General features: G+C 38.8%; 1 protein-coding gene across 3 annotated transcripts in view; it reads left to right on the forward strand.

The window, feature by feature from the left end:
* LOC126297632 (ER degradation-enhancing alpha-mannosidase-like protein 1) overlaps positions 1 to 20,382 on the forward strand; it is a 217,576-nt gene that overhangs the window by 188,180 nt on the left and 9,014 nt on the right. Inside the window, exons 8-9 of one of the 3 annotated variants that reach the window (XR_007552558.1) lie at positions 4,261 to 4,431; positions 18,338 to 18,410. Coding sequence is in view for 2 of the 3 variants with exons in the window: in XM_049988654.1 (XP_049844611.1) it covers positions 4,261 to 4,431; positions 18,252 to 18,410 (330 nt within the window). In the remaining variant the exon portion in view is untranslated. Of the gene's footprint in view, positions 1 to 4,260; positions 4,432 to 18,251; positions 18,411 to 20,382 lie in introns of all 3 variants that reach the window. The other 2 variants (XM_049988654.1, XM_049988655.1) reach the window with 2 other exon arrangements.

Consider the following 20,382-nt stretch of genomic DNA (forward strand, 5'->3'; position numbering starts at 1 on the left):
GAATGATACACTGTAGAATATGCCATGTGCCCTGCTAATACATTTGTTTATACTAGAAATTATATCTGAAATTGAGTTAAAATTTCCTTACACATTCCAAAACTACTTCTGAAGTCGGCTATGTTGATAGACTTAATATAGCTGATCTTAAAATGTGATACATTCCCCTGTATGGTTAAAAATTGTTCAAAGCATCGTTGTACAATATTGTTGCTAAGCAGTGCAATTTACAATGCATATTTTTACATTTAATCAAAGATACTCTCTTGGCCTATCACCACGATGACGACGACGACCACCATCACCACCACCACCACCACCACAACCACTACTTTTATGTTTGCAGCTGATGAAAAAGAGCAAATCTTATACTCAAGGTCGTATTTAGGCACAAGCAACATGTGCAACTGCACGTGGTGGCAGAATTTTGAGGGATGGAGAGAGAGAGGGTGGGGTGCAAAGTTACCTTTAAGTATAATTTTAATGTGCATTGTATCAGCATTCAGGCATTCAATAATTCACTGACAAAACGTTGACAAATATTTCTACCTGCCATTAAACTCTTATTGTAATTGCAGTCCACCTGTATAACTTCTTCCTTGTATGAACCCATTAGTTTCATAGGCTACAGTACAAGAAGCTCTCTACATAATCGTGTAGCCTGAAAGATCTAGTGTGTGGTCTGTTGTCCAATTCTTCATCGATTCAGGGTTATATTGGAGACTCACTTGCATGTTTCTTGCTGAGCTTTAGACACCTTCTTCACTTCACAAGGAGTCAGCTGAAGAGAAACTTATGCAGATCAGAAAGTTGGAATCAGTTTCACCTCCTTCAGCTGCTGAGAATCAAAAAAGGAAACTTCTGATTAAACCCAAATGCCCTGGAGGAGGAGGAGGAGGAGGAGGAGGAGGAGGATCAGATTATGTTGAGATCTGGAGAAAAATGAAAATGTCATATTCTAAGATTATACAAAGTCTTCAGGATGAGTTACAGAAGAGAGTTAATGTTTACAGAGAATGTAACCTAAGATGTTCATTATTCACGAATATCACTGAAGTAGAACCTGTTAATATTTATGATGCTGTAGAGAAACTTACACCCGTTTAAAATTCTGCCATAGAGTACAACTTTGGTGAAGAATGTATACATTTTAAAAGCTGTCTGTTGCCAATGACAAAAGATGATGGTGACAGGTTATCCTCTCCTTCATTTCTCTGTAGAATGTTGGTTAAAAATGGTGATTATTACCCAAATGTGTACATAACATTCCAGATCTACGACTGTACTCCAGGAACAAACTATAGTGCTGAAAGGTCCTTTTCTGAGCTACATATGGACAGCAGAAAATACAGAATGACCAGTCTTGGAGTATTAGCCATAGTATTGGGCATGTCACAGTCTGGATTTTGAGGAAGTGATAAATGAATCTGCAGTTAAAAAAAGTGAAAAGGATGTCATTTTTCTAAATTTGCTAAATTTTGTAAAAGTTCAGTTAAATGGTATTGTATCATCCATTTCAGACTGACTAAACATTTAAGTGAAGGTATTTTAGTAAAGGGTATTAAACTGTGTCAAAGTCCAATGTTTCTGCGGTATTTTTCCAGTAAAAGGGGCTCCTGAACTGTGGTAGTTCTTTTATTATTTTTGAATGTTTAACTTGCACAAGTGCTTTGTGTTATATTATTTAAATTCTTCAGTACAGTTTCAAATTGAAATTAATAATTACATAGCTTTATTACTGGTTGTCCATACACAAATATGTTGAGGAAGGAGGGGGGTGTAAAATAAATTACTGCACAGGAGCACCACACACCCCAAATATGGCACTCCTTATAATTGTAGACAAGATGTACTACAGAACTACTGTTCTCTATCATTGAATTTATATGTAGTTGAATTTTAGAAAATATTTTGGTTTCAAACACAATGTACCTTGAATTAATTGACCTTCTCTGTGGTAACCAGTATTGATTCGAAAAGCCTCTTGGGTGGTGATAAGTGATGATCACATCATACTGCTTGGCCAGCAATTGCTGAATACAGATTTACTGGATATGTGGTTCCTGGAGTATGTGGCTATTTAGTGTTGCCTATCTGGACTTAGTTTAAGAAGTACATGTGCTTCAGCCACACCATTGGGGATAATTGTAGAATTTTGTGTGTCACAGAAAACATGAACCTTTACTTTACTACCTAGATCACGAGGAATATGGAAAAGACTATTAAAGAAAGAAAGCCTTCAAAGTCAGGAATATAGCAAAGATGGTAAGCCAAAACAGTTGTTAGCATACATCTGTAAAGAGCTCAGTAATGTAGGCTGTCATCCATTTGCATGAGCTAGTGCCTGTCCACATAGTGATGATTTTGCAGACTACACACCAATGCATTTATTATTTCACACTTTCAAAAACCTTGGTTTGGCACAATTGTTGTATGTGACTTCTTTATTGAAACATAACCAGTTTTAATCAAACAACCCTTGAGGACCTATATGTAGTGAAAAAGATCGTACTTAGAAACAGTGTGTTCAAAGTTCACAAACAAAAGCAATCATCATACAACCACCAAATATGCATTGCATAAGGATAACATTAATTACAGGTCATGTGACCGAACACAATATATATATCAAAATCACCATTATCCATTTACTGTATCAAAATTATAAAATGCAGGAAAGTAGTGGTATTGCAAAATGCAAAATGCTGTCTGGTCAAAGCACAGGGCCAGTAGCATGATCTCTTGTATCCTGAAAAACAAAAATAAAAAAATCAAAGAATATTGAAGTCAAGCTGAAGATTCTACTCGTGCATAAATTGACACTTATATAAGGTGTGTCTGTGACATCAACAGTAATCAAAAAATTTGAAAAGCACAGCCCAGGAAGCGATGAAGAAGGAGCTACAGACAAATAACTAATGTGAATACAAAAAGTTAAATAACATCAATAAAAGTTCAGTAAACAGTGTGTCAAGTTCATAACTTCACATTCTACGTACATTGTATGAATCTCACGAATTATCTTGAACCAGCATTTGGTTTTAAAATAGATTGGAATTAAAGATGAAGAAATGTATAGTAGCTTACCATGTAATAAGAGTAAGAATCTTCATGAATGTACAAGCAAGATAGCTATTCCATCATCCTGACAGTTAAGAATAATGTTTGAAAACCAGCTACCAACAGGTCATAAATTCTTTATCATCCCAGACAGTATCAAAAACAGTTAGTGTGATACTATTTATGATTGCAAAGTATATGGGGTCTAATAGAGATAGTACTGAAGTATGACACCTGTTATTGTTTGCTGTATTAGCACACAAAGAAAATGATTGAACATACCATATTGTCTTAAGGTTGACAGGATAATAGATTGTTCCACCTGTTTTCTAAAGTTCCCTGCTTGTTTGTGAAGGCATTCTGAAAGGATATAAACATCTACTATTTGCTTTGATTGAGCACTAAAATAACAGATATGAGTTAAACTTGAGCATGTTATGTGGATTAGTAGACCACCTCTTAGGGTAGTCTTACCTTGAAATACTAGAGTGGAATAATTTATACAAATCATAAAGGTTATTAAACAACAGTGGATTATTTTTTCTCAGATTCCATTAAGAAATGTACATTAAAAACTATATAAGTTAATAATCGTTTGATAAACAGCCAACTTTCATGCAAATTTCCACATACAACTGAGTGCCTACTACGCATATATTGCAACAGTTAAAATACAGGTATTACAATTTGCTGTATTCATTCATAGGCAGATGCTTCTGTGATCTTGTGTATACATACTTACATTAATTAGAATTTATACTTATTTTTTGTGAATGTGATTTATTTTTATCTGTATTGGATCTGTAAGTATTAATTTAATTTAATTATTTATGTAAAGTTTTATAAATGAGTCTGTTACACATACTTAATATTGTGTGCCACAATCTATAATATACACAGGGGATACATTTGGCAGTTCAGTGTAGGCTTCATAAAGATAACGGCAGCAGATTAGATAAGTAACATGCATATTTCTGACACTTTTTGTTACTGACAGTCCTTCATTGCATGGCTTGTAAATTTACTGAGTGTTTTCTCATTTATTGAATATCTCTTGCTCTGCTTTAAATAGGCTGTAGCTACTGAAAGAGATGTAGCATTATGATGATGATCATGAAGAGTAGCTATTCACTAGCTCTTTGATTTGTGTTTTATTCTGGTTGAAAATTTCAGTGTGTAATTTTTAATTTGCATCTATAGGCAACAAAGAATCCATTTTATTTGCATGTGGGCATGGAAATCTTACGAAGTCTCAACAATTATACACGTACAGAATGTGGTTATGCAACCATTCATAATGTTTTAGACAAGAGTCTTGAGGACCGGATGGAAAGTTTCTTTCTTAGTGAGACATGCAAATACTTATATTTGGTGAGTAGTTTCTCTTTGTATTCTTTGTAAGTCTACATACTAAGAGAGCCAAATTTTTCAAGTTTCGTAGTGCTAAAATCTAACTAGAAGCATACAATTTTATCATTGACAGACCTAACCTCATAGACCTATTCAAGGAACAGCTGCTCTGCAGAGGCTGAGGGACTATTCCATGGCTGTCAAAGGTCATTTATGTTCTATAATTCAGAAAAAGTGCTGCATTGTGATAATTAATTGTAACTCGGCTTTAAAGGTATCCAACATTATCTCATATACACAACTATGTATTTCTTTCCTGTGTTTCCCATTGTTGTTATTATTAGATCTGAGAAGTCAATGGATACTGCAATGCAAAATTTTGTTATTTGAAAGTTTTTTAGGCAAGACACTAAGAATTTGATAGTATGTTTTTGACATACCGTAAAATGGTGAGTGCTGTAAACAATCATAGGCATCAACCCTTTTTTACAATTAAGAATTGTCTGTGTTTAGATCATTCCCTGCTACTGCCAAGTGAGTTACAGGATATAAAATGTGGTACATAGTCTTAATTGTACTGTAGAATGTGTTAAAAGACCTATTACAAGATTACTGATACCAGTATGGAAACTGTGAGAAATCTGGTTATATAATCCACAACAGTGGAGGCAAACAAAATGGTATAAAAGTCCTGCACAGGGTAAGAGAAGGTAAATTACTTTATACTCTGACAGAAGTGGAAATATTTTCTGCCAAGAAGAAGAGAGAACCTGAACCGCTACTCAATAAACAGGACAACTGCAAAATTAGTAAGTTCTTATTCCACCTCCCAGAGTCTACTCAGTGAAAAGAATATGTTGGCCTTAAAGCAACAAAAATAATGTCTCATAGCAGCTTGCTAGGGGCATTCTGTCACTTTATCTCTGGGCAGTTGTGGATGCTGGAGTCAAACAAGCAAAATGCAGAAAGTATATATCCATGTGCAGTAAGGAGTATCTTTTCATTCTGAAGCAGCCACAAGAATAGGAGGTGCATTTTATTGTTGATTAGCTGAGATTAATTTTTATTATGTTCTATGCAGTTTTAACCTTACACGTCAGTGCAGTGCCTCATACAAACTCTTTGTAAAATCTCTGATTTTTTTTTTTTTTTTTTTTTTCTTTAAGTGGTGACTTCACTGCTAGTTGTTAGTGTTCTACCAGACTGATTCTATTTGTAGGTATTTTGTTTAGAGGTCACACATTAAAGTAACTAACCTAAGGTTTTGTCTTCTTGTAGGAATTTTGAAAATGGGTGTTTCATGTCTGAAACCATCTGTTTGTCAAATTTCGTTGAGCAAGTGAGTCTTCGTACAAACTATATTCTGACCACTTCCTATTGCTCTAACCACCCTTGCAAATATTACTGACCTAAAAGATGATTCCTAACAATTGCTGAAGGCATCACCTTACCATTACCTTCCTATTATGTGGAATTTGAATTTAACATACTATCCACTGTTGTTGTTGTTATCTGCATTTTGTTGTTGTTTGCTTAATATAGCAGACTGCTTTATGATCATTTGGTACTGTTAACATACATATGCAGTAAAAACAGAAAGTAAGTAAAATAAATGCTGGTATTACCTGAGACCGTATGAACATCTTCACTCTGTAAGCAACTGGATGTGTGTGATTTTGAGGCACCCTATTACTGGAGCACATCTTCCCCCAGAAGTAAATACAGACCATTTTATTTTCATTGAACTGGATACCTACTAGCAGAACTTTTTGTTTAACACTGGTAATAGGTGCACAGCGTGGCCTCACATGGTATGCAATCATCTGTGCAAACAGCTACCTAAATTTTCTGTGACTTGTCAAAAGAATTCGATTTTTGCAGCTCATAGCATTCTCTTAGATAAGCTACAATATTACATAGATCTCTTTGCGCCCTTTTAGTTAAATAAGATGAAAACCAGAGTGTCACAGTAAGAAACCCAGGGAATATACGTTTTGAATTGTCATCTACATAATGGGAATAATCACTGCAGGTGTATTGCAGATACTGGTACACTGGGTCCCCTTCTGTTTTTGTTATATACGATTGATCTACCATCAGATTTAAAAGAAGGTGAAATACCTATTTTTGTTAATGATGCAAGTATTAGAAACAAGCCTAATGGAGAAACTGTTATGCTTTGAAATGCAAATAAAATTTTCTCGAAGATTAATAACCCTATCTCTGCACATGTGCTGTCGCTGAACTTGGATAAAACACAGCATATGCAATTCTGTACTGCATAATGCTTGACCACACCATTAGAAATAATGCATGGGAGTAAATCAATAAATAAAGCAGAATATTCTAAATTCTTTATATTGAAGAGAACGTGATCTGGAAGCCCCATGTTGCAGATCTCAAAACTTCTAACCTGTGCAACAATTGTGTTACAGATAATTACATATTTTAGAGATGAAACTGTCAAAAAGTTGATTCACTTCTATTTTTTATTCACTTAATGTCTTAAGACAGCAAGTTTCTGGGTAACTTGTCATTGAGAAAACAAAATGTTTGTTGCTCAGAAATGTCTACTAAGGAAAATGTGTGGTGTGTCCCTCCCTGCAGAACTTCTTATAACAGTTCAGCATACTTACAACATTGTCACAGTACATTTATTCCCTTTTAAGTTCGTTGTCAGCAGTCAGTTACAGTTAGAAAATAATAGTAATATTTGTAAATATGATACGAGGAGAGAAATTACTTACCTTGTCGTTCACTTAGTTGTGGTGTAGCACAGAAAAGGGTAAGGTATTCAGCTGTAATAGTCTTTGACCATGTACCCAGTGGTATAGGGATTTAGATAGATAATAGAATTAACTTCAAATGGAAACTGAAATTGTGTTTGGTTGACAATTACAACTGCATGCTCAAATTTCAGAATCTATAGTGTGAGTGAGTGAATGGGAGAGAGGGAGACTCAAGACTATCCCCCACATTAGAGCACAAATAGCTTTGCTGTGTCATCTATTAGCATAATCCTAATACTCCATCCATACCCACTAACCTGTGTTAAACAGTGCTCTACCACTCGCAGCAACTAGTATCATCAATTGGAAAAGTTCAATCACATCCTCCAATATTTTTTAGTCTCCATCTCTTCAGCCCTGAAATGATAAATATCTTTTGCACTTGTCCTACAGTTTTATTCTGTCACCCACCCACCCATGTCCATTTATGTCATTCTTGCATCCAACACATGCATGAAGGAAGAGTGATTATTTAGATACAACACCCAGCACTGGGCCCCCTCTGCATTGTTGGGGGCACTAGATTAGAGCCGCAGCCCTTCCTCGCCTGTTCGTAAGAGGCGACTGAGAGGAGTCTTTTATTGCATCAAGGGGTTGTGTGTGTGTGTGTGTGTGTGTGTGTGTGTGTGTGTGTGTGTGTGTGTGTGTGGTTTTTTTCCCCCCTTAGTCTTGTGACTGTTCTTCGAACTTTTGAACATTTTCACTCTTTTCACTTTTTTCTTCTCCTCTCACCTTTTTTGGTTTTTTAAATTCTGGTCCCCATTTCGGGTTTCACCTCCACTTTCGAAATTTTACTGAATTGCGGGCCGTTAGGAGAAGGATGCTTTACTGTGGTGCATTACCTCTCACTGTGCAGTATTATCTTCTGCACCTACCAATCAAATGGATCTACCTCTACACCTGAAATCCAGTGCAGTAGCCAGCCTGCCATGGTGGGGTTGCCATTTACCTTTCTGGTTACAACACAAGGATTGCACTGGTGATGCCTGAGCTATGATCTCCCTGTGTCAACCAAGGGGTACCAGGACTCTGGGCAACAGCTACTGTTCCAGGTGGCCTTTGCTTGGCGGGGTGTTGCCCACAGGGAAAGACTCTGATTGGAGTGATTGGCATCGGGGTGGATGATTAGTGGTGGCCATGGCAACACAGCAATCTCATCAGTCGGGAACAGTGATTTTAATACAGAAGTTTACAATCCTATGGCATTTCCATCATTGGCCTTGCCTCAAGACAAGAGCCAGGCAAGGGTAAATCAGTTGGGGAAGGTTTCGGCAATAGAGATGATCAAAATGGATCTGTGCTGATCAAAACATTGCACGCCAACCAATCACTGGCACTTCAGATGTGTATCAAGTTAGGAGACAAATCAGTCACCATTTCTCCTCATAACAAGCTCAATAGAATTGAAGGTGTTATCTTCCATCGGGCCCCAATGCTACAAACTGGTGAACTGTGTACTAATCTAGCATGGCATGGAGTCCATTTTGTTCACTGCATCCAGAAGGAACTCGAGGATAATTTAGTGGACACACGCTTTTATCCCAGGCTTCAACAACAACATTTTACCGAGAAGTTTAAGGTCATGGTTTGTACGTATGATGTCAGGAATTACCTCCCTTCTCCAATGAGATGTTTTCCCTTCTCCGATGAGATGTTTTAAGCGTTGACTGTTCGGACACACGTCATCCTGCTGTTCTAATGAGGCTACCTCTAGGTGGACAGGCATCCCATGAGGGCCGCCCTTGTGACCAATCGCCTCAATGTGTCAACTGTCCGGAACTGCACGCTCGTTGTTGACCACTGTGCTCATTCTTAAAGATGGAGAAGAATGTTCGAGAGTATGAAACATGTGACCTCTTATCTTTCCAGGATGCAAGGAAAAAGTGTGAAAGACTTCATCCACCTAATATAGTCTCTAATTTAGCAACTGTCATGTCACAGTCCACACCTCGCATGATGACGAGGTCTCGTATGACATCTAGCCCTGTTGTATTCCAGGGTCTGCCGCACAGTTGGTGGAGGGAACATCCGCTCCCTCATAGGTTCACACACAATTGGTGCAGCTAGAGATGCCTAGTCATCCTCTGGCATCAGGGATGAGGACACATGTCAAGGTCCCCCCCCAACTCCTGCGCAATCAAAGATTTGCAACCACAGGCAGTGGGCCAAAGAAAAGTACAGTCCTCTTCACTCCTGGAAGATAAAATGGGCAAAATCTTCACAGAAATCGAAGTCTCAGAAGAATAAGAAAGATAAGCTACTTTCTGAGGCTTCAGATGTTCCTCTCCCCAACCCTGCAGTGGTCGAGCCTATGCACATGGGTGACAGATCATGCATTCATGGACTATGACCTGGTAGCGAAGTAATCACATCCATCTTTTCCATTTGCCACTTTCTCAAACCTGACACCAGTGCTCATTCAATGGAGCTGTAACTGTAACAGCTACTATTGCAATTTGAACAAAGTCTGCCATTTAATGGCTACTTACTCCATAATTGGCATAGCGCTTCAGGAAACATTGCTTACGGCAATACACCTCCCTGCTCAGAAAAGCTACAAACCTTACTGTATCAATCATGTTAACATTGAGTGAGTATCTGGTGGTATCTGTGCCCTCATATGCTCTGATATTTTCAGTGAGCTGTTACCCCTTACTACTGTGCTAGAGGCCATGACTGTTAGTGTTTACCTGTCAGTTCGGTTGACAATATGTAATGTTTATTTACCCACAGACACTTTCCAATAGTTAGTGGCATGGCTCCCTGTCCCCTTCCTCTTATTGGGGGACTAATGCCCATAATTATCTGTGGGGCAGCAGCACTACGTCTCACAGAGACCAAGTACTAGAACACCTTGTTTAGAATTGAACGTCTGTCTACTCAACATTCGAACTACAACCCATATTGGTGTGACCCACAGAACATTTTCCACGCTGACCAGTTGCAGCTGTAGCGGCGCATCGAAAGCTAAGTACTAATTAATTGTTTGTGTATAGTGGTTTATTTAGGAACTTTAGTAGTCTTCAACCGGTGTTTTTTGTGTTTTCTGGTGAAATAATTTCAGAAGAACCTTTTGGGGAACTGTTTTCAGCTTCATTACTGTGTCATTAGACGTTTGATTCTCTTTCTGTATTAGTCTTTTGTTATATTCTCATTTGTTGTTGATTAATACTGTCAATAATAGTAGTTACTTCCCTTGTAGAGCAAGTTTGTGATTATTGTAGTCAGTTTTTAACATCTTATTGTAGTAGCAGAACTTAGATAAAGTTGTTTTCTTGTTTCAATAACTGTAAAATTTTACCATGAGTGAGAAGTGTGGGCTTTGCCGTAGGTTCGTGAGTAGTGGATTGCGGTGTGAGACTTCGTCGAAGTATTTTCACTGGGGGGAATGCAGTGGGGAAACCAGTGGGCATTCTGGTGAGATCCTCTCCTGGAACTGCAGGTTATGTAGCAAGAGTAAGTTGATAGAGGAGCAGGAGCGTAAGATGTGTGCCCTTCAGGTGCAGTTGAAAAACGCACAGGAGGAACTAGATAGGACGAGGAGGGAGAAGGGGGTTGGGGAATGGGAGCTGGCTGTTGGCAAGAGATCTGCTAGGAAAAGAAGATTTTCAGATAGTTTTACTATTGGTGTTAACAATAGGTACGACCAACTGTCAGTCTAGTGGAGAGGAATCTCTAGTAGCTGTAGATGAAGAAGGTATGCAGCAGACCTCAGTAGTTACGGTGGCTAGAATAGTTGCAAAGTCTAAGAGGAAGAAGAAGGTTCTGCTGTTAGGTAGTTCTCATGGTAGAGGTGTAGGCCAGCAGTTGCAGGAAGTGCTGGGGAGTGAGCACCAGGTCACCAGCATTGTGAAGCCTAATGCAGGATTGGCTCAGGTGACTGTTAACATAGGGGGTTATCTAGGGATTTTACTAAAGAGGATCAGGTAGTGATTGTGGGTGGAGCTGGTAATAGTATTGATATGGATGGGGAGTATGACATAGATGGTGACCTGAAAAAGATAGCCACTCAGACTGGCAACATGAATGTGCATTTTGTGGGACTGTTTCAGCATCATGATCGGCCTCATCTTAATACAGCTGTCAGGCATAATTACATGAGACTTGGGAGGTGCGCTGATGACAGAAAGCATGGGTCACATTTCAGTGGTGTCGGTGGAGTCCTATCAGCAGGACAGGTTTCACTAGACATGGCCTGCACTTCAACAGGTATGGAAAGGGGAGGTTGGCAAAGCTTATAGGTGACACCGTAGGTGGGGTTGGTGGGATCACTCATGGGAAAATTCCTGCAGTAGTGGGTGTTAGAGCTGCACCTTTTTTAGATTGAAGTCAGCTGATAGGTATTCCTGCTTAAGGGAAGTCTCTCTAACAAAGGAACCACTTTTGACAAAGCTTGGGTATACAAGTAATGAGGGAATTAGTATATTTCATCAAAATATACAAGATATTAAAGATAAAGTCAGTGAACTGCTTATAGATGTTGACTCTGAAATTATTGGTATATCTGAACACTTCTTAAATAAGGAGATAATTCAGAGGCTTCCTTTACCAGGATACAGGTTGGCTGGCAACTTTTCGAGGAGCTCTTTGCGGTGTAGGGGAGTAGCCATGTATGTGAAAAATGGCATCCCATTTGAGTCAATTGATGTTTCAAAGTACTGCACTGAAAAGGTGTTGGAATGTTGTGCAGATGTGGTTAAATTTAATGGCACTAAACTTCTAACTGTTGTTATTTATAGATCCCCAGACTCAGATTTCACAACATTTTTGCTAAAGCTAGAGGAGGTTCTAGGTACATTTTATAGGAAATACAAAAGGTTAGTTATATGTGGTGACTTCAATATTAATTGTATAAGTGATTGTGCAAGGAAGACGATGCTGGTAGACCACCTTAATTCATATAATCTTATGCAAACCGTAATCTTTCCAACTACAGTGCAAGGGAGAAGTAGAACAACCATAGACAACATTTCTGTAATTCCTCATTACTAGGAGGGCATTCTGTTAGCAAAAAGGTGAATAGCCTTTCAGATCACGATGCACAAATTTTAACTCTAAAAGATTTTTGTGCTGCAACACGTGTTAAATATAGTCATCAGCTGTTTAGGAAATCAGATTCAGTTGCTGTAGAGACATTTGTAAACCTCATCAAGGAACGAGAGTGGCAAGATGTTTATAGCGCTGATACAGTAGACGATAAATATAATGCTTTTCTCAAGACTTTTCTCGTGCTCTTTGAAAGTTGCTTTCAGTTAGAACATTCAAAACAGGGTACTAGCACAAACAGGCAGCCTTGGTGGCTGACTAGCGGGATAAGAATATCTTGTAGAACAAAGTGGCAATTATATCAAAACGTTAGAAACAGCCACAATCTAAATGCAGCAGCCCATTACAAACAGTATTGTAAGGTGCTTAAAAAAGTTATTAGGAAGGCAAAAAGCATGTGGTATGCAGATAGAATAACTAAGTCTCAAGATAAAATTAAAACCATATGGTCAGTCGTAAAGGAAGTGGCTGGTCTACAGAGACAGGTAGAGGATGTAGAATCAGTGCATAGTGGGAATGTCCATGTTACTGATAAGTCGCATATATGTTCAGTATTTAATAATCACTTTCTGAATATAGCAGGTGAACTAAATAGAAACCTAGTCCCAACAGGGAATCATATAGCGCTCTTAGAAAAAAGTGTTACCTGAAATGCTCCTCCATGATACTGACAAGAGGGAGATTGAGTTAATAATTAAATCACTATAGACCAAGAACTCTCATGGATATGACGGGGTATCTAGCAGAATACTCAAGTATTGTTCTATGTATGTTAGCCATATCTGTAGCTTTTCCTTTAGGAGTTGTCGGTTTGCTGACCGATTAAAGTACGCAGTAGTGAAGGCAATTTATAAAAAGGGAGGCATTGACAATGTTAACAATTTTAGACCTATTTCTATGCCATCGGTGTTTGCTAAAGTTATCGAGAAGGTTATGTATACAAAGTTACTGGAGCATTTAAATTCACATAATTTCCTGTCAAATGTTCAGTTTGGTTTTAGAAATGGTTTAACAACTGAAAATGCTATATGCTATATTCTCTTTTCTCTGTGAGATTTTGGACGGATTAAATAAAAGGTTGCGATCGCTGGGTGTTCTCTTTGATTTAACGAAGGCTTTTGACTGTGTTGACCACAAAATATTACTGCAGTGGACCATTATGGAGTAAGGGGAGTAGCTTAAAATTGGTTCGCCTCTTACTTTAAAAACAGAAAGCAGAAGGTAATACTCCGCAATATTGAGAGTGGTAGTGATGTTCAGTCCCAATGGGGCACTGTTAAGTGGGGTGTTCCCCAAGGGTCAGTGTTGGGACCACTGCTGTTTCTTATTTATATAAATGATATGCCTTCTAGTATTACAGGTGATTCAAAAATATTTCTGTTTGCTGATGACACCAGCTTGGTAGTGAAGGATCTTTTGTGTAATATTGAAACAGTATCAAATAATGTTGTTCATGAAGTAAGTTCATGGCTTGTGGAAAATAATTCAATGCTAAATCACAGTAAGACTCATTTTTACCAGTTGCTAACTCACAATTCAACAAGATCCTATATTTTGATCAGACAGAATGGGCATATTATAAGCGAGATGGAACAGTTCAAGTTCCTAGGCATTCGGATAGATAGAAAGCTGTTGTGGAAAGCCCATGTCCAGGATCTTGTTCAGAAACTAAATGCTGCTTTATTTATCATTAGAACAGTACCTGAAATAAGTGACAGTTCAACACGAAAAGTAGTCTACTTCGCATATTTTTATACGCTTATGTCGTATGGTATTATTTTTTGGGGTAATTCTTCTGATTCAAGAAGGGTATTTTTGGCTCAAAAACGGGCTGTTCGAGCTATGTGTGGTGTAAGTTCGAGAACCTCTTGTCGACCCCTATTCAATAGTCTGCGAATTCGGACATTGCCCTCTCAGTATATATTTTCTTTAAATGATGATTGTTGTTAGCAATATTAGCCTATTCCAAAGCGTTAGCAGCTTTCACTCAGTTTATACTAAGCAGAAATCCAATCTGCATGTGGAATGCACTTCCTTGACTCTTGTGCAGAAAGGAGTGCAGTATTCTGCTGCATCCATTTTCAATAAGCTACCACAAGAACTCAAATCTTAGCATTAGCCCAAACTCTTTTAAGTCTAAACTGAAGAGTTTCCTCATGGCTCACTCCTTCTATTCTGTCGAGGAGCTCCTGGAACAGCTAAAAAATTAAGCAAATTCCAGTGTTACATTGTTGATTTTCTTTAATTAAACTTAAGACTTGTCACCTGAATATGTTTTTTTATATTTCATGTTATCTGTTTCTAATATCGTGTTACAATTTCATGTATTGACTCGTTCCATGACCATGGAGACTTCTCCCTAATTTGGTCTCGCGGAACAATAAATAAATAAGATTTTCAGCTATTGACCACGCAGTTTGTAGCCTGGGTATCTTACACCTCATTTAGTGGTGTGTCCTTGGCTATCTGTGTGACAACCACCATTTTCCTATTATTATCTCCCTCTTCACTCTGACACACAGAACATGCTCTATGTTGGTTGCTTAAGAAAGGTGAGTGGCAAGCTTTGTCCTTCAGTCACTTCTGCAACCCGTCATGTACAGATATTGACAAATTGGTACAGGATGCTATTGATACTATTACTCATGTGCAGCAGCCACGATACCTTACTCTTCAGGCTCATGCTGGTGCGATGGTGGTCTGAAGGCATAGCCACAGCTATCAGGGAACACTGCAGGGCACTTTAGCGGCACAAGCAGCATCCTTCTATGGATAATTTAATATCTTTGAAGAGGCTCTGGGCGAAAGCACAATTTTAATAAAGAAAAGGAAGGAGTAGTGTTAGAGGAATAGGTATCATCTAGGCAGTCCCACACCCCCTCATCCCAAGTATGGAATAAACTCCGCAACATTTGCTGCCATCCGCCACCTATGGTGGTCCCCGGCATCCTTGTCAATGGTAGCATCTGTACCGATCCATGGTATTTACCAAATATTTTGTGGCAAACTTCATTGAAGTGTCCATTTGCAGTAATTTCCATCCTCATTTCCTGACACGGAAACCCCTTGTTGAGTGCCATCCACTAGGTTTCCATACACACAGCTCTCTATCATATAATGTCCCTTTTAATGAATGGGAGCTTCACCGTGCTTTGCCAGTGTGTTGAGATACAGCCCCACAGCCTGACAAAATCTACTACCAAATGTTCAAACACCTTGGTGCCGACAGCGTGAAACACATCCTCAGGCTTTTTAATCGCATCTGGCGGAAGGGAATATTTCCCTCTCAATGGTGGGAAGGTGGTATTATTCCTGTCCTGAAACTGGGAAAGGACCCATGTATTTTAAGTAACTGCCAGCCAATCTCTCTGTTGAACGGGCTGTGTAAGCTATTCAAACAAATGGTCATCCACTGTCCTTGTTGGTCCCTTGAAGCTGGAGGGTACATATCAAGATTCCAAAGTGGCTTTTGGGCTTTCCAGTCCACAACAGATCACCTGGTTCATGAATTTGCAGTGTGAACTGCATGATTGGGGTTTCCGGGGCAGTTAACCCATTTTTATCCAGAATTTCCTATATCTCCGGGTGCCCCCCCCCCCCCCCCCTCTCCCCAAGTCCTGATAGGTTTGTCTGTTTTTGTCTGTTGGCAGCCAATATGTACAGGAAACGGGAGTCCCTCAGGGATCGGTTCTGAGCATAATACTGTTTGCTATTGTCATCAGTGGTATCGTAAGTGGGTGATCTTTGCCTGTACTATGCCTCTGCATCAATGCGGACCGCTGAGTGCCAACTTCAGGGAGCTGTCTGAAGATTCCATTGCTGGGCTCTGAATCGTGGCCATCAATTTTCATCTGCTAAATCATGAATTATGCATTTTTGTCAATTTTGGACTGTGCATCCACACCCAGAGATTTATCTTGGTGACCAGTTACTTGAAGTCATTGAAACTTTCCAATTTTTAGGTATTTTATGTGACAGCAAGCTAACTTGGCTGCCACATGTCTGGCGGTTCAAAACAGCTTAGTCACTCTTCATGAGGCATGGACAGCACAGTTCTGAGATTTTACAAAGCACTGATTTTATCCCACTTGGACCATGGATGTGTTGCCTATGTGTCGGCAGCACCATCTGTACTAAGCTTGCTGGACCCTGATTGCCACACCGACATGAGGTTGGCAACAGGGGCCTTCCATACAAGCCCTGTTGACAGCCTCCTGGCACAGCTGCGGTAGTCTACTGACAGTAGCACATGTTCTTGTTGAGTGCACCCTGCTGGGCGATTTGTGACATGCTCTCAGCTTGCATACCTCACTACCTCAGATGCATGAGGATGATGTGACAGCCACTAGCAAAGTGTTACATTTCCTGAGCTAGAGCAGATTTTACTCTAACCTATAATACTCCTCCTCTTCGACAGTATTAGGGGTGGTTGTGGTGGGAAGAGCCTCCCTCTGTGGCGGGTACCACCTCCCCCCCCCCCCCCCCTCCCTCCCTGAAGCTACTACCTCAGGTTAGTTTCTTCCCCCGTCACCTTGTTGTACCCTTAGACCCTCTTGTACAAGATGCTGTCCAGGTTATCTGTATTTTCTTTTACCTATCGTGTTACAACCACTTTAACGCCCTTTTTAAACTCTTTGACTTCCTTATATAGTTTGAGCAGCCAAGGCCTGATTTTTTACCACTTTTTACCTCTTCAGTGTTCCTCTCATAAGGAGGGACTGATAATCCAGTAGTCCAGTTCCTTTAAAGACATCATCATCCCACCACTGGGGATAAAGACAGACCCACGAAACCTCTCATTGTGTGCAAACAAAAAAAACCTGTTATCCAGTTTGTTAACAATGATGTTCAAAAACCTTTCATAAAGTCTTTAAACATTTTTTACTGCAGTTACTGATACAGTATCTGTTATGTGCCTGTAACATTATTATACATCAAAGTGTTTGTAGAAACTTTATTGTTTTATTTTCAATATGGAAATGAAGATTCTGTTTGATCACACCTACATGATTTACTGTACTTCCGTATGCCATCCACAACTTGTATATTCCATGTATGTGCCATGAGGGTTTTCATTTCTGGCTTTACATAAAATCTCGTTTTGTGTCAATTACCTCATAATTGGCAGCCATTGTTTTATAGTTGATACTTGAAAAATATTTGAAGGTGATTGTTATCTTCAGCAGCACATACAGTCAGGGTTATCAGTTTGGAGAAAGCTAGAACAAGTTATGGATATTGAATAGTAGCCCGTGTACCCAGACAATAAGTTTCAAGTAGTTTTGTACCTTCCAGGTTGCAATGTAGTTCCCTGTATTATCTGTCAATGTTAAAAACTACTAAAAATTAGAATGAAGAAAGTACTTGTATGTATCTAAATTTTACCTGCCTCATACCAAAATGATACACACAAATCCCATTCAAATTGTACTCTCCCAGTTAAGTACATTGTACTGACGTTGTACCATTAATATCTTTGGTGATTAATAAACAGTTTTTCAATCGGTGTGCATTTTATTTTATAAAAATTGGTGCTTAAATCTGTGCATCTATCTCCTTTCATAAGTACTATCTCAGATTCTGGGTACATTATTTGTCATCTTCATTTCAGTAATAGCATTTGATCTTCTTAAATTTCAATGGGATGCTAAGTCAAACAAGATGTATGCCTGGAAGGATGATGGTGCATCTTGGAACTGCTCAAAGTGCAGTATGCCCACTAACATCTTTGCTCCTTTATGCTGTGTCACCACCACCATTGCCCCCTTCTCTTGGGAAGAGAATAATATGGACTAGAAGCTGATATGCTTTGCATCAATTTTTCTTGCACTTTGAGTGCCAGAATAAATCCTTCTATTTCTTTCTGAAGTACTAGAAGGCACAGTGCTGCTTTCATTATCCTTCTGCTTGGATAGGCACTGTTGTTGTTTATTATTATTATTATTATTATTATTATTATTATTAGATGCAACTGTTTAAGCAAATGATGTTTACTTCTTTTTACAGCTATTTGATACAGATAACCATGTAAATAAACATTCAAATCACTACTTGTTCAGCACAGAAGGCCATTTGTTTCCAATCCATTCTAGTTTCCGTAAAAAACCATGGATTGCATCAGAAAAGTCTCAGCAAGAGGAGACATCACCAGCTTATAAAGCCTCAGTAAGTATCACAGTTTTACAAATGAATATAATTACATAACATTTTAAAACTTGCTGAATTTTACTATACCATCAAGTGAATTGTGAATAATCACAGCAATTTGTGCAGAGAATTGACAATTCCAATATTTCATTGTACATTTTGTATTCAGCTTTAGTAGATGTGTATTGTGCTTTCAGGAGAATTCCTCCTCCTCCTCCTCCCTGTCCTTTACCCATAACTGCCGCTCAATAAGATACCACTACTCACTCCAGGTATTCCACATTGTGGGGAGATTTTCTGTGTGTGTAGTAGTACTGTAAATATACAAACACGTTAAAAGCACATACAGCAATTCTTGTTTCATGTATCACAGTAACTACAAATTCAGACAAAAACTATAAAAACGATTATAAATTTCATAGGTGAAGCAGACCACAGTTTCGTGACAGTTTTTGCTGCTGAGGTGTTACTCTGTTCAGATGGTTATGAATTTTCAGCTAAAATTTATTCTTTTATTGTCCTAGTGAGCAAAGAATGTGTGAGAGGTTGATTCCTGTGGTTTGTTTACACAGTATCCAAGTTGAGGAGTAAGCACTGAAATTCTTCAGGAACAGTGTGTAGTCTTACCAAGTGTGGTGGTGCATTTGTGGGAGGAGTGAGCAGAAATCCACATCCAGTTGTTGTTTTTCATGTTTTCTGTCATTTTCCTTGATAAGTTTAGGCAAATTCCGTGATGATTTCTCTGAAACGGAACCCTCCCTTGGGTTCAGAGATGAATTTCCTACCAAAATCAAAGATACATCAGCCACAATATTTTCAGAGAATCCTAGTGCTCACAGAACAGTTAATATGACATTAGTAAACTGCAGGAGCATCCGAGGAAAGGTCCTAGAATTAGTATCACCTGCGAAGACTATAATGTCCAGATAGTATTGGGAACAGGAAGTTGGTTGAAAGCAAAAATGGAGAGCAACAAAATCCTAAGTTCAGATTGGAATATTTATCATGAGAAAAGATTAGTCACCAGTGGTGGCGGTGTATTTATTCCAGTAAAGAATTCGATAATATATAGCAAAAATAAATTGATAATATATAGCAAGGTCAGATGCTTTTATAGACAGCCTGGCTTAGGAGCTGTAATGGAAGTGTGCTTCAGAAAGAACGTGCATAATATCATTACCAACTTTCCTGATTATGCTGTGGGCGGGGACTACCCGAGGATGTCGTTATCAGGAGAAAGAAAACTGGCGTTCTACGGATTGGAGCGTGGAATGCCAGATTCCTTAATCGGGCAGGTAGGTTAGAAAATTTAAAAAGGGAAATGGATAGGTTAAAGTTAGATATAGTGGGAATTAGTGAAGTTCAGTGGCAGGAGGAACACAAGGGATCACCAATTTGGTATTGGAGGGGAGCGTGGAGGGTAAAAATCGTAGAGGGAGACCAAGAGATGAATACACTAAGCAGATTCAGAAGGATATAGGTTGCAGTAGGTACTGGGAGATGAAGAAGCTTGCACAGGATAGAGTAGCATGGAGAGCTGCATCAAACCAGTCTCAGGACTGAAAGACCGCAACAACAACAGTAGGGGAGACATGACATTGTAATTCTGTCAGACACAGCAAAGGGCCTGGGAGAGCAGGTGAACTGGACAGTGTCTTGAAAGGAGGATATAAGAGGAAAATTAACAAAAGCAAAATGAGGATAATGGAATGTAATCTCGTTAAATTAGGTGATGCTAAGGAAATTAGATTAGGAAGTGAGACACTTAAAGTAGCAGATGGGGACAAAATAACTGATGGTGGTCGAAGTAGAGAGGATATAAAATGTAGATCGGCAATGGCAAGGAAAGCGATTCTGAAGAATAGAAATTTGTTAAGATCGAGTATAGATTTAAGTGTCAGGAAGTCTCTCCTGAAAGTATTTGTATGGAGTGTAGCCATGTAGGGAAGTGAAACATGAATGATAAATAGTTTAGACAAGAAGATAATAG

This window comes from Schistocerca gregaria, chromosome X, assembly GCF_023897955.1.
Source record: "Schistocerca gregaria isolate iqSchGreg1 chromosome X, iqSchGreg1.2, whole genome shotgun sequence".
Classification (NCBI taxonomy): Eukaryota; Metazoa; Arthropoda; class Insecta; order Orthoptera; family Acrididae; genus Schistocerca; species Schistocerca gregaria.